Below are 15,124 nucleotides of genomic sequence, written 5' to 3'. Positions count from 1 at the left end.
AAGCAAACACGCCTAATCTTGTCTTGCCGTCAACTTGCCTGGCAGGAACAAAAAAAACTTGAATCAAGCTGTACATTTTAAAGAAAAAGATAGTACTTCCTACCAATTTAACTAAAAAAGAATTGAACAAATTATTGAATCAGTATAACACAAAGCCACCATAGCATATTAAAATGGGAAAGTACGTTCTTACCATTTCTCCAGCCGACAGTTAGGTTGGCAACTGTGGTTAAAAAAGCGACAAGCATTTCCTTTGAAAGTTGCATCAATTACAAAGTCCTTGCCGACTTTACACATGTAGAAATTCTGATCTCTGCGCTGTCTCATATCCAGAAGCCTATCTTCACACATTGCATCATCTATAACTGAAGGGCGATGTTAAAGGTAAAATATGAAAAATGGTGTGCGCTTTAGAATAAACGTGCAATTTAAAATTAAAAGGAAATATGATTTCAGCACAAATCTAGCCTTGTCATTAATACAATTATTTTTCATATAAACCAGCTTGTTAAAGCATACCACTTCAATTATGAATTTGTGGATAAGATAAGACCTAGCTTTTAATTCTAAGTTCTAACATATGAAAAGCTCTTCATTCTAATAGCATCATGCTTAGGAAATGAGAAAATTTTCAATGTTTTACTACCTCCATTCCAAATTGTAGACATAGCGAACTGTGTACCCAGAAAAGCCAAAATGATTTATAATTTGGAAGGCATGGAGTACAACATTAAAGAAAATATTTCAATAATCAGCATTGTATCATAAAAAATCCCAGGAGTCAGGAGAAAATAGCAAACAAATTGCAAGAGCTGCAGAAAAAAAACTAGGTATGTGAGACAGTTTTGGTACTCTGGAAGGAACCTCAATACATTTTATCCTGAAGAGCCATTCATAAGTTTGAAAGATAGTCACAATATGCAAAAAACCACATCAGGGAAGGAATTCATTGGATACTACATATACTAGCTTCCGTAACCACAGCTTAAGGCAAAGCTGAACGTCTGGTTGGTGGTTAACTAAAATAATGAACCCAATTTTTTTGGTGTAATTTACAATGTACTCCTCTTAAGAAAAATCAGTATTCAGTTTGAACAACCACCTACACTTCCCATATATTCAAATTGACATGTCTCATGTGAAAGAAAATTTCACATAAATAGTGCTACTGTTAAGTCCATGCGAGCAAATGGAACAGCAAATAAGTAGAGCACTGAATAAACTGCATCATATATTTAACAAAAGAAAAAACTCTGAAGAGCCCTTGTACCTTCTCCAACAAACTCTATCACAAAATCATCTTTCCCAATGGTTTCCAGCGCAATAGCGCCCCATCCACATTGCTGTGTCTACAGAATTAGACCATCAGGTAGTTACTTGGTAGTCCAAATAATTAGATGTGCCAAACAAAAAAAAAACTGGGCTAAATAAGGAAAACAGTAAAAATGATCTTTTATTGTTGGAGAACTGACTCTCGTGTTAAGCAAGAACATAGTTAAATAAAGGGACACTTGTGTTACTTTTCTTTGAATGAACAAGCACGAGACAGTGCTCATTTCATCGATAGAGAAGGAAGACACTTGTTCTCAAAGGGCTTGGCTTAGTGATATTCGTAGAGTACTTACACTGTACTTGTACTCTACGAATATCACTAAGCCAAGCCCTTTGAGAACACCAAGGCCTTACCTTAATGATCTCTATCTTTTTCTCTCTGCGAAATGGTTTGTTGGAGCACTTAACTGAGCAAGGACAATACAAAGAGCAGCTGGACATTGAAGATCTGCAATAACAGTCTTAAATTTCTGTATAAAAATTCAGCATATCATAGAAAATATTATATCTGCATTTATATCCAATGAACACGTACAAGATAACACAACAGTCTGTAGACTACAAATTACAAATACTCAGCAGGCACAAGAAGTGCAGCGATTGGAGTGTAGAAATCCATTCATGCCCTAATGATATGTGTTTTATTTACGAAACAGATTTATTTAGACTATAAAAACTTGACACTACAGATAAAAAAAATGGAAAATAACCAACAATCTTGAGCACAAGAAATGGGACGAGTAGTGAGCACAAGAAATACCTGCAGGAACAACTACTTTCACAGGTTGAGTCGTGGTCACAGCTGATGCATCCACCTTCAATTGCATCACCGTCACTTTCTTCTTGACAACATAAACATCTTAGTTCATTAAGGAAACGTCAATTGCATCTTCGTTCATTAAGGAAATGGCAATTGCTGTGGTTACAACTTATAATTAACAAACATGAGATACATATATAGTCGCAAATATTAAATTTACAGCTAACAAAGGATACTGTGCTTAATATGTACATATGGAGGTGGTTCGCTTTCAGTTTCCAGATCCTGTTATTAATAGGGTCAATACTGAACTCTTGGTCAGTGTAAGGGAGAGGTAAGCGCCGGAAGGCTTCCTGTACATTGATCAATTTCAGTAAGTCAAATCAAACAATTTAAAATAAATCATGACCTGCAAAACGTGAAAAGAGACAATATTAAAAGGCCAAGAGACAACTGCAATGTCCATAGTAAATTCATTCTTGAAGTTTTCTTATAAGAATTACATTGACAGTGAAGAGAAAACAAAAACAGAAGAATCTAACACAATGACTGATTGACTGTGCATCAATCCAACCTCATCTGAGCGACAAACTTGCAAAGAAGTTATTATTATAACTTGGAAAAACTGGAAAGGTTCTAATATGTTCAATAACAATGTAACAAATGATACTAGATATCGATCACCTTTATGTCATCTGTAGGGCCAGCATCCTGTAAGAAGCATATATCATAACATCAGCAAAATTACCAACAAAATAATAGTGTCAAAGCTTACTGCAAAAGAAAGGTCTAACAAACACGCATTCAACCTTGATAATACACAAAGAAGGTTCCAATATATTGAGTACTTTTAAAGTGCTAGTATGATGCAAAACACTTATAAATGTAGGTATGCAACTGTCTTAGCCATTCAGAGTGCCTGAGATGCATGGAAGGAATTGAAGAGGCACGCCTCTGGAGCCTTGCAGGCACTAGAGGTCTTGCCCACCTAGAGGTTGCTAATGGATAATAAACTGGTGTTTTTTGCCTTTCAATTAAATAAACCGATGGTTTTATTGGGTTAAGTTGTGGTTTAATGTAGAAGGTGCATTTATTTCCGGTTTGCGTGTGCGTGTGTGACAATGATGGTGGGTGTGTTCTAATTTATTTTTGTCTTCTCCTTAATGGAATGATAGGCAACTCTCCTTCCTATTGTTCCTATTGATGAAAATAGGATTTCCACACCCCCCCCCCCCCCCCCCCCCCCGAAATATAAAAAAAGGGAAAATGACTTGGTTAGACGATGGGTGGTGGTGATATGAGCTATCAGGTTTGAAAGTTCCGATCTATTTGATGGTTTTGCTAGTACAAGTACCTACATAAACTACATGGACGGGTTTAAAGACATATCATGTCAACAGCCAATAACTTTCATCATCGAATATTTTAATAAAAAAACTCGACTGGGGGGTTAAGACTGCCCCTCAACATTACAAATAAGAAGAAGGACCTTCTCACCCGGCCGAGAAAACCCCCGAACCCCCGCCCCCACCCTTACACGGTGGTTTTCCGTCGCCCAAGTGAGAATTGGGCCGGTGGCCCCCCCCCCCCCCCCCCCCCCCCCCCCAGTGCTTTGGTTATGGGGAAGGACGAGGGGATTTTTTTAACCTCAGCTTGAAATTCGCTCCCACGAGGAGTCGAACCCAGGACCTGAGGAGTGCCGCTGGGTCAACTAACCGTTAGAGCTAGGCACCCTTTGGCTCGAATATTTTAATACAAGTGCTTTTATGATTGTGAACTCTCTAATAATAAAATATTAAGCAAAGTGCGAAATTGTCTAACCCATGTTCTGCTACTGTAGTAACACGTATCTTCTCTTGAGGGGTTATGGTTCAGCTGCCAGATAGGGTTAATAGGTTTCTGGTTGACAAATCTTATTGGTATTGCACAGAGCTAAGATGTAGTTCTCATACATCATATAGGATTAACTTAACTGATAATTTCTTTTAACGCAATAGCTGAGCTGATAATAATAATGACTAAAGGTCTCAATAATTTCCTTGTGGACCATTCAATCTTATATTTTTCATTTCACAGGCATTGACGATGCTAACAACATATGTATATATATGAGTAATGAGTAACTGAAAACAAAGCAGAAAATAACGTGGATGCAGCATGGCATCAACCTCACTTGTTGATGGCCAAATACTCCAACAAATCATTTCCTTGAAAGATCTTCAGAATCAATCATCCTGTTCTTTAGTAAACATTCAGTACAAACAGGCATTGTGTGTTGTATGCGGTGTCTAGATGTCCTCCTTTTGCAGCAAAAACAAATCTATGCAGTTAAAAAGTAGAAGATAAACCATTGTTAGTTACATGAAAAATTATCTAGCACTTATATAAGAACAAAAAAAAAAAAAATCAATCGAAACCTGCCTGTTCGAGGAAAAAATAGGAATCCCTAGTATGTCATGGTATTGCTGACCTAAAAAATGGCCTCTGCCAATTTTCTGTAAAAACAGAAATGTAGTTTGCCTTACAGTATCTTTTTAGGACAAGACCACTGAATTTTTTTTTGAACGCAATGGCAGGAGCTCTGCCTTTCAATTAAGATAGGAAAAGAGAGTTTATGTACAAGCAAGGACACTCGAGATTAGAGTTTCAAATCCCCACAAGCATGTAAAGAAGGGACATGCGCGGCCCAAAGGGGGGGGGGGGGGGGGGGGGAACAGCTAAACATAAGCGAGTGCTCTCTTCCTTTGCTCTATGTCTTCCTTTATCCTTGCGGCTACCTGCGGCACCGTTTCTATCTTGTTGTCGAAGATTCTTCTATCTCTCTTTCCAAATATTCCAAAAGGTGTAGATTACTACCCCGTTAAGCCGCCTACGCTCAGATCTTGGCACTTTCCTCACCGCCTCTTCCCACCATGACCTGATATGGGTGGGGTCTACCTGTGGTTGCTGCTGAAGTTGAGTGAAGTTTTCCCACGAGAGGATTTGATCCCAAACCGCCTTTGCAAAAGGGCAACATAGGCATAGGTGGAGGGTGGTCTCTAATGGACTGTTGCACAGCACACACTGTTGTTGGTGTGGCCACCCTCTCCTTTGTAGGTTTTGCGCCGTTAGAATTTTATCTTGCACTAAGATCCAGGCGAAGATCTTGCATCTATTCTCCACGTGCGCTTTCCAAATCAAATCCGCACGGAAGTGGACGAGTGAGCCTTTGAATTGAATTCTGTAGGCCGAGCGGGTGGAGTAATTCCCATCCTTGGTCCATCGCCAGATGATGTTGTCCTGGACGCCATGTTGTAGGTGCACATCGTGTATTCGTATCCAAAGGGACACAAACTCCTCTATGTGAACAGCCGAGGTGATTTTCCTTCCTAGCTTGTGCATCCAATTGTTGTTCTGGAGCTCTTGTTGCACCGTTCGGTTTCTCCTTGAAACTAGGCGAAACAAGTTCGGGGCTAGGTACTTAGGAGCTTGTCCATCAAGCCAATTGTGGTGCCAAAACTTAGTTTTTGCACCGTCCCCCAAAGTTATAATGATTGAGGAGTTGAAGAGGAGACGATCATCATCAGAACATGGAAGCTCTGAGCCGCTCTTGGAATCGTCCACCCATTCTTGCCAAAGCCATCACAACCGGAGGGCTCTCCCAAATCTATCGATGTCAGGGACGCCTAAACCACCGAGGTCTTTTGGTCTGGTAACTGTTTGCCAGTTAACTAGGCAGTGTCCGCCATTGGCATTCTCCTCCCCCTTCCACAAGAACGATCTCCTGATTTTGTCGATCTTTTTCTTAGCCCATGCAGCCAGAGGAAACACTGTCAGGTGGTAGGTTGGCATGGAGGAGAGGACAGAGGTTACTAGAGTGAGGCATCCCGCTCTGTTAAGCCATCTTCCTTTCCATTTGGGTAACCTTTGCCCAATACGGTCTATGAGAGGTTGCACATACTGAATTTTAAAAAGGAAAGATAACTGTAGCAAGTGTCTTCCATCACAGCACCTACCAACACTACTACTTTCAAAGTCAGCATAAGGTCAACAAAACATGTTGCTGTTTGACCAGAAGAAAGCACAACTCAGTTATATATCCTGACTACACTCATTAAAACTAAAAAAAGTGAAACTGAAAGGCTATGAATGAAATGAAAGGAAATATTAGACCTAAAGCTTGGTTTCAGACAACTCACGTGCCGAGGGCAGCATCCATCAGTTTCTTCTGAACAAGCCTTGTGCAAAGTTACATCACAGTGATTAACTGAACATTGCATCTTTTCATCAGGCAGAATACTCTTTGAGCAAATCAGGCACTCAACCTAAATCGGAAAGACTTTTAGATTATTTTTACAGTAAATGAGTAGAACATCACAGCACGGTTTCTACCAATCAAGATTAGATCTGATACATAGGGCACCAGAGCAGTACTGTATGAATTGTGAAGACATTTTTTCTCCAGAAGCCTTTCAAGTTTATTACTCTTGACATCTTTTCATCATTCATTGACCAACCTTCTTTCTATCACTCTTCCATTATTACCACTAATGCTATCTGATGGTCTCCTGCCAATTCTATCGCATTTGGATAATCAGACACTCAGCAAACTTTCATATCATTATCGCCCAGAGAACATTCCAAAGTTGTATATATCCTTAGGAAAACCAAGAAAAATCTGCCATGTTCAATGCAACCCAGTTTATTCAGGTTGTCTATAGTCTATAGACCAACACTCATACCTGCGTAGAAACCACATTAATTTCTCATTCTATGTGGGTGACTGGGTGTACTCTGAATATACAAAAGTTAACCAAAAATTCCATGTATCTTATTTCTAATAAAATTCTCTGCTCTCCTCCTGTGGGAAACACTTGAATTCTACCACTGTCTTTGTGTTTTCCCTTATCCTTTCATCGATAGTGGTCCCCTCAATCTTAATCAAACGAGCTTACAAGGAAATGCAATTGGCTGCCTTAGTACAGTTGTGCTAAAAGGGTGGATTCTACTCCCAATTCCTATTGTCATGCGGTGGTGCTCCTATGGAGATTTAGTCCTTACTCTGCTGAATTAATACTGTCGGACCATTTTGTTAATTCTCCAAGTCCACTATATCTTCATTATCCGAATTCATGGATTTTCTTCCCCTATTGTGGAACTTATAAAAATGGTACAATATAAGTCTATAATGGCACTCGATGCCCTTTGTCCAGAGTCCTCTGACCTTTTACATTTTACATACTGGATACAAATTTTCCTTCCATCAGACCATCATCCCCATTGTTCATCCCTTTCTATATAGATAGACAAACACCTAATAATGCAATTGTCAAATTCCTGGATGAACCATGTTGGTAATTGTCTATATCACAAGCCAACCATCTCTACATTGGTGCCAGGAACAAGAACAATTTCAGTAAATGTTGGTCGATCTGTCACGAAAAGAAAACATGATGCTTTATGGATAACCCAAATTAATCAGTACTGTACAGTAATGCTACAATTGCTCAAAATTCAACATCATTGAGATCCAAAACTCTTGATTCCTGAAACATTAAGAAATCTAATGTATATAATGCACCCGCAATAATTTTTGGTTTATCCTTGTCAAAACAGTTCAGTACAGAAGTGTAGATGCTTAGATGAAATCAACTAGTATGTAGCTGCAAATGCACACCCATTGCACGGCAACACCCATTATACTGTATGGTACAAAATGTTTGCCAGGACCTAGTTTCATCAAGAACAGTCTAGTTTTTGATCTACCATGAAAGAACAGAACAGAAGAAGCAGCATTCTCTGAATTCAAAAGGATCGCATAGATCCAAAGTGAAATGGAGGTATATTACTGAATAGTTGCGTTCCATGAAGTGTTTCATATATTTTAGCACTACTATACATTCTAGGACGTGTAAAACCTAAACAGAGAACAAGAAATACGATCCTGGAAATGGTGAAATGGGGAAACTAGCGATTGCATAGTACAAGTATGGACGAAATCAGGTGTCACATTTTCATTTCATATCTTAGCAAGATAGTATCAAGCGCGAATATATTGTGAGTACAAGTCAAGAAAAACGTCCAGTCCCAACGCTTGAATGTAGAATTGGGCGAGCAAAACTGATAATATCAACAGTTCAAGTGTGTTCAACACCCCAGTTTACCCGAAACCAAAATACAGGATTCCGTGACCAAATCAAAGAAACAGACCAGTAAGGAGTCGAATAGAGCGTTTGTTTCAGGGCCAATTCGGACGCAACAACACCATAAGAGGCCAAAATTCACCTTGCATACAAACAATATAGAAAGGCAAATACGGAATAGAGAGACTCGTTCAGCCATGTACGCACCTTCCTGGGGCGCCTTTCCGGAGAAAAGGAAGGACGCACTCCTCCTCGGGGGCACCGGACGCCGCCTTCTCCTTACCCCAATCCTCCGCTTTCGCGCCAATCGACGTGGGCGGGGGGAGCCGTAGGGGACCTGCGACGCCTCCTTGGAGTGGAGGAAGACGACGCCGAGGGGAGGCCGCGGACACGGAGTTGGACTCGGACCGAGCGGCGGGGAGTTACCGCGCCGGATGAAGAAGGCGCATCCGCCTCGGCCGCTGGCGGTGGCGTAGACGCGCGCGAGGGTGGGAACGGTTGAGAGACCCGCCGCCGGATCCTGACCAGGCTTGTGGAGGGGCGTTGGGGCTGCGATGACGTCGAGGCGGTCTCGGAACACGGGGGCTGATCCTGATCGTCGTCCCGACGCGGGGGATCGATCAGACGAGTGGAACGGCGCCGCTGCGCCGGGGGCGCGGCGGAGGTGGAGGCCAGGGCGGCCTGAGGTGCCCCCATTTCCTTTGCGACGGCGATGGGGCGGTTAGGGCCTAGCCGCCTAGGGTTCCGTGCACGGCGCGCGCGATTGGAAACTTCGAGCAGTTGCGGAGGGGAGCGTCGAGGAGAGAGGGAGGCGGGAAGAAGAAGAGGGAAGGGAAATGCCGTTGCGGGGTTGGTCGGTTTCCTTTGTTTATTGGGCTTATTCGGGTCCATTTAGGGTGTGCAGTGATGGGCTACAACTGGAAAGGCCCAAATAAGGCATTGGCCTTCTTAAGGAAACAAGATCTTCAGGGTTTCGCACCCACGCACCGCGCCATCGCGCACGCGGGGAGGGAGGGCAAGTTGACGACGGCGTGCGACAACTCTGCTCCAGGCCGCTAGAACGCTCGGATTCGGCGGAGGTACGTGACCCCAACTTGGACGGTTTAATTTCCGAATTCGATTACATCTAGGTAGAGGGGAGGAGCCCTACCTGGCGCAAGCATTGCTGAGCCTCCATAAGTAAAGGCATCCTAAGCTGCTCTCGATGTATTGGCAGATTTGGCCCTTTTAGACATCTCGATTGCAACGAAAAATCGAATCTTTACCAGTAAGGAACGGAACGGGACCTCTGAATCTGGTTAACTCGGTGGAGGAGCACAAAATTGTCGGAGGGGGGATGTCCAAGCGGCGGCAGGAGCAGGGACAGGGGACCGGCAAGAGGTTGCAGAAGCAAAAGCATCTCTATCTGGTGCTGGATGATTGGGCCAAGGGCTTCTCGATCCATAAGATCGACGCTGCCGACCCTCACCTCTGGGAGCCCCCCGTCCCCCGGCTGGTGGCACCTGTGCCTTGTTGTCCCATGAGCTTTGCCGCCCTTGGAAGCAACATCGTCACTGTGAGCAACCGGCACCGCGGGACCCTCGTCTACGACACGGAGACGGCGGCGCTGGCCACCAGCCCTTGCCTCCCGGATCCGTTACTTGGTGGCGTTAACAACTTTGTGTCTGCCGCCGATACGCTGTATGCATTCGCATACTTCTTTGCCGAAAGGCAGCACTCCTTTGAGGTGATGTCCACGGCCGGCGCCAAGCAGGGTCTGCGTCTATCAACCCCAACTTTGGATTGGTCATGGCAAAGCGTGCCTTTCCCACCACCATTCAAGACGGATGAAGTGATTGTCTCCTACGCTCTTCACCCGGATGGACACACCATCTTTATGTCTGCCCACAGAACGCATATAGGTGACCGGACCTTCTCCTTTGACACCAGGTACTGCGAGTGGAGGTACCATGGGGAATGGGCGTTGCCTTTCAGACATGAAGGCTTCTTTGACAGTGAGCTGGATGCATGGGTTGGGCTTCACAAGGATGGTGGCATTTGCTACTGCCAAGTCATCTCCCACAGCAGCACAAGTTCCATGCAGCCGGACTGGAAGATGGTCAAGGACAAGCTGTGGAGAAAAGACATGGCTCGTGGGCCTACTCTGACGTACATGGGTGGTTCCAGATTTTGCATTGTGGAGTGTGTGGTGCGTGAGGAACTGGAGTATGAGGACGCCTTTGGTGACTGTGATGGTTGCATGCTCCATATCACCATGTTCGGCCTCAAGTACAGTCACAAGGGAGAGCTGCAAACCATTGGCCGCACCACATACTCCTATCTAGTGTCAAAGCATCTTTCGTCGTTTTCTCCTGTAGCCTTCTGGATGTAGGAATGGACCTGCTGTTTGGTTTGGTTGTATGCAATGCATACCTGTCTGTCCAATTACCCTGGATGTAAGTTATGTTTTATGGCAATAAAAAGTTTGGTTTGGCTGTATGCAATGCATACTTGTCTGTCCAATTACCCTGGATGTAAGTTATGTTTTATGGCAATAAAAGGTGCCTTCCTGTAATTTGTGGAAGCTGTTGACCTTTTTCTTTATGTGGCAGTTCACGGATATGCAGAGATGTCGAACTTTAAAGAACTAAAAACAGTTGTTGTGTGCTTCCCTTACAATATATCACTATATCATAATCAATGTGGATGATGCAATTCTAATCTATTCTCTCAATAAACAATGAGATGATTTCTGTCACTAAGCTATTAAAAAAAACTCAACTTGGGAGGGGCAAGCCGCCCCCTGGGCATTATACGTAAGAAGAAGGCCTTCTCACATAGGCCGAGAAAACCTCCGAACCCTGGCCCCGGCCCGACACTGGGAGCAAAGTTCGGCTAGGCGGCGACTACGCGCGCCTAGTCGCTGGGCGAAGCCCGTCGCCGCGACTAGAGGCTTAGTCGCGCGTCGCGGAGCTAGTCGGTGCTAGGCGGCGAGGAGGCGGCGCTAGGCGACGCGGAGGCGCGCTAGGCGAGCGCGGACGCGGCGCGTAGGCGCGCGAGCTCGAGGGCGGCTCCGATTTGGCGCCAAATCGGAGCGCGGGAGGAATTCCCGCGCGGCCAGGCCCGCGCGTGGCCATGAGACCCAGGCGCGGGAGGCTAATGGAGCGCGGCGCCATTCGCTCCTCCTCTGCTCCTCCCTTGCTCCCCGCCGGTCCTGATCCTCCCGTCGGGCGAGGTCCATCACGCCGGATGACCTCCTCCCCACCGGTCCTGCTCCTCCCCTGCTCCTCCTCTGCTCCTCCCCTGCTCCTCCCGCCGGTCCTGCTCCTCCCGCCGGTCTTGCTCCTCCTCTGCTCTGCTCCTCCCCTGCTCCTCCCGCCGGTCCTGCTCCTCCTCTGCTCCTCCCCTGCTCGTCCAAGCTCGTCCCCGACTCGCCGCCGCCGTCCTGCTCGTCCTCGACTGGAACCCCTCCCCGCCAGCCACCCCAAGTCCCCAAGGTGAGCTCCCTTCCCTCCCATGCTCCTCTCCCCTCCCATGCCGGCAGCACTATGACATGAAAATCATGAGTATGACACTATGCCGGCAGCACTACTGTATGCTTGGATCTATGTATATGTCATGAAAATCATGAGTATGACACTATGACATAAGAAATATTGTCTCATTTCTGGGAAATTAGGATCCAGCTAGTGGATCTATGTATATGTCATGAATGGATATGATTTATTGATTTACCAGTGCATTGTTGTCATTTTACTTATAACTTAGCAAGAATCATTGCAGCAAAATCATAGCAAAATAAAGTTGGATTCTGAGAAGTATGACTGAACTCTTGAATTTGTTACTTATAAGTTATAACAAGTATGACTGAACTCTTGAATTTGAATGTAGGATGTCGACAGAACAAGGTGTTTCTGCACTAGATGCAACAGGCACTGAGGCAACTAATCTCCTGAAAAGGAACTCAGATGATGTTGGATGGGAGTATGGTGTTCTTGTTGATGCTAGCAACAAGGACAAGGTGAAGTGCAAGCTCTGTGACAAGGAGATGAGAGGAGGGATTCATAGGTTGAAGGAGCATTTGGCTCATGAAGGAAAGAATGTGAAGAAATGCACAGCAAGAACACCACAGGCTATGGAGGCTAAAGAGAAGTGCAAGAAGGCACTAGCTGATGCAAAAAGGAAGAGGGAGGAGAAGACTGTTCGTGAGCTAGAAATTAGAGAGGAAGTTCATGTATCTAGGGTTGGAACAGATTCAGATGAAGTTACATGTGTTGGAAGTTCAGAGCCCCACAAATTAGGACCCATTGACAAATGGACACGTGCTATTGATCCTAAAGCTACCAAGTCTGATTCTTTGAAGCAACAACAGCTGAACAAGGAACTTTGGAAAGAAAGAACCAATGAGGTGCATAAGTACATTGCAAAATGGGCCTATACACATGGTAAATTGCTAGTATACTATGCTGTTTTTACATTTCAAAGTTCATTAGATGTTGTTTTCATGTACTGAACACTAATTATGCTTCTTTCAATGTTGTGTTGGCAGGAATTGCTTTCAATGCATGTGATAATGATGAGTTCAAGCAAATATGCGAAGCAATTGGACAGTTTGGTCCAGGACTTGTACCTCCAACTCAGGATGCACTGCGAGGGAAGTTGCTGGAAGAAGGATATGAAAGAACCCAGAGTTTGCTGCAGGAGCGTGAAGCCGAGAAGATGAAAAATGGATGTTCTATTATGACTGATGCTTGGTCAGATAGGAAGAGGAGAAGCATAATGAATCTGTGCACCAATTGTGCTGATGGAACCTCCTTCATCAGCTCTAAGGAGATGTCACATGTCTCACATACCAGTGAGGTCATCTTTGATCTTGTGGACAAAGCAATTGAAGAGATTGGTCCAGACAATGTGGTGCAAGTAGTGACTGACAATGCCTCTAACAACATGGGAGCAAAGAGGCTATTGGAAGAGAAGAGACCACACATATTTTGGACCTCTTGTGCAGCTCACACAATCAACCTTATGCTCCAAGGAATTGGCAACTTGACTCGGTTCAAGAAAGTGGTTGACCAAGCAAAGACATTTACCATATTTGTCTATGGCCACACAAGGACATTGGAGTGCTTGAGATACTTCACAGAGGGGAAAGAGGTAGTGAGGCCAGGAGTGACTAGGTTTGCTTCAAACTTTCTCACTTTGAGTAGCATGCAAGAGAAGAAGGACCAGTTAAGGAAGATGGTGGTTCATAGTAGGTGGGACTCATTGAAGGATGTGAAATCAAAGAAAGGAAAAGAGGCAACAACAACTATATTGAGTCCAAGCTTTTGAAAGGATGTGAAGCTAACATTGACTGTTTTTGAGCCATTGGTCAAAGTCCTCCGTTTGGTTGATGGGGATGTGAGGCCATCCATGGGTTTCCTTTATGGACAACTACTAAAGGCAAAGAGACAGATCAAAGAGGCCTTTGAAAATGTTGAGGCTCGGTTCAAGGATGTAATAGCTGTTATTGACAAGAAGATGAATGGAAGACTTGATTCTCCATTGCATTTGACAGCCTATTTGTTGAATCCTCACTATAGCTATAGTGACCCATCAATCTTTGATCAGCCCAAAATATCAGAAGGGTTTATATCTTGTGTTGAGAAATTTTTTTATCATGATGAGGACATGCAGCATATGGCTGCCAACATTGAACTAAAGAAGTTTCAGAATAGAGAAGGACCCTTTAGCAAGAAGCTTGCTAGGAATTTTGAAAACTTTGATTACAACCCAGGTAGAGGTACTTCCTATGGCTCATGGCTGTTTGTTGTTTGCTGTTTTCTAAATTAATAGAGGTGTTTTTTATTTCAGCATCATGGTGGAGACTGTATGGATATGAAACACCAGCTTTACAGAAGATGGCTACAAGGATCCTATCTTTGACATCAAGCTCTTCTGGTTGTGAAAGAAATTGGAGTGGGTTTGAAGGGGTTAGTACCTAACTACCTATCTATTATGATTTATGAACATGTTTCAGGCTTTCAGCAGCATTACAATTTAATTGTAGAACTGAGAATGCTCTTTTTAAATTGTAGATACACACTAAGAAGAGGAATAGGCTTACTACAACCCACCTCAACAAGCTGGTGTATATCCAATTCAACTCCAAGCTGCTTAGTAAGAGAGAAAAGATGAAGTCAAACAAAATCACTGAGATACTTCAGTCTAGTGATACAACTGAAGCTCAAGGTTTTCTCCAAGAGGGTGGGAATGATTGTGCATTAGCTGACTTTAGAGATGGGGAGGAAGATGAGATGGAAGGTACCGGGATACATTGGTCTGTCATTGGAGAGGCAGTGGGAGCAGATGAACAGCTTGAGCTGCGTAGAAGTGCAAGAGTGAGGGAGCTCTATGAAGGAGAAGACTTTGAGTCTGAAGAAGAAGAGTATGACGATGAGGATGTGAACTACAGTGACGAAGAAATATGAACTGCAGCTTGTATTGTACTGTCCTTTAGTTATAAATTGTGTTGTGCAGCTTGTATTGAACTACAGTGAGTGAGGGAACTATCAACTATGTGCTTGTGCTGTCCTTTATTTATAAATTGTGTTGTGCACTTGTATTACTGTCCTATCCACTTGTATTGTAATTACCAGCTGCTGATATGGTGTGCTCATGGATGGGAGGCTGCTGAAATCATCCAGATAAGTCACAACTTAGTGTTTTCTATTTTTTTTGGATGACCAACTAGCTGTCTATTGACTAATTTACTAACTACTAGCTGTGAAAATGTGTTGCAGGAGGCAGGAGCTAGGAACATACAAGAAAGCAAGAGTAAGCCAGCTAGGAATTAGATATGTCTACTGCCCTCTTTTTCTACTTACTCATTACTGTGACTCATATAGTCATATATAGTAGTTATATACATAATATATATATAATTTATGGC

The 15,124-nt window shown here is 43.7% G+C and overlaps 2 protein-coding genes and 2 pseudogenes across 3 annotated transcripts; 3 read left to right on the top strand and 1 right to left on the bottom strand.

Annotated features, from left to right (window-relative positions):
- The window catches only part of LOC136499929 (histone-lysine N-methyltransferase ASHR3-like), a 9,937-nt pseudogene extending 982 nt beyond the window's left edge, over window positions 1–8,955 (bottom strand).
- Window positions 8,956–9,196: 241 nt separating this feature from the next.
- On the top strand, window positions 9,197–10,759 carry LOC136502312 (uncharacterized). Its single transcript, XM_066497761.1, has 2 exons — window positions 9,197–9,293; window positions 9,431–10,759. Exon 2 carries the CDS (start codon window positions 9,551–9,553, stop codon window positions 10,583–10,585), a length of 1,035 nt encoding a protein of 344 aa, XP_066353858.1. The 5' UTR covers window positions 9,197–9,293; window positions 9,431–9,550; the 3' UTR covers window positions 10,586–10,759.
- A 340-nt stretch (window positions 10,760–11,099) lies between these two features.
- Window positions 11,100–13,065, top strand: LOC136500997 (uncharacterized; annotated as a pseudogene).
- A 477-nt stretch (window positions 13,066–13,542) lies between these two features.
- Window positions 13,543–14,915, top strand: LOC136502313 (uncharacterized). Of its 2 annotated transcripts, none has more exons than XM_066497763.1 (3): window positions 13,543–13,969; window positions 14,047–14,165; window positions 14,271–14,915. In XM_066497763.1, exons 1-3 carry the CDS (start codon window positions 13,606–13,608, stop codon window positions 14,661–14,663), a joined length of 876 nt encoding a protein of 291 aa, XP_066353860.1. In that variant the 5' UTR covers window positions 13,543–13,605; the 3' UTR covers window positions 14,664–14,915. The 2 variants fall into 2 exon arrangements, with proteins under 2 accessions (XP_066353860.1, XP_066353859.1); XM_066497762.1 differs by having other exon boundaries at window positions 13,543–13,975.
- Window positions 14,916–15,124: the final 209 nt, after the last annotated feature.

Source organism: Miscanthus floridulus, chromosome 13 (assembly GCF_019320115.1).
Source record: "Miscanthus floridulus cultivar M001 chromosome 13, ASM1932011v1, whole genome shotgun sequence".
Classification (NCBI taxonomy): Eukaryota; Viridiplantae; Streptophyta; class Magnoliopsida; order Poales; family Poaceae; genus Miscanthus; species Miscanthus floridulus.
The sequence above is the reverse complement of the archived record's forward strand: the minus strand, read 5'-3'. Positions and strand labels throughout refer to the sequence as shown.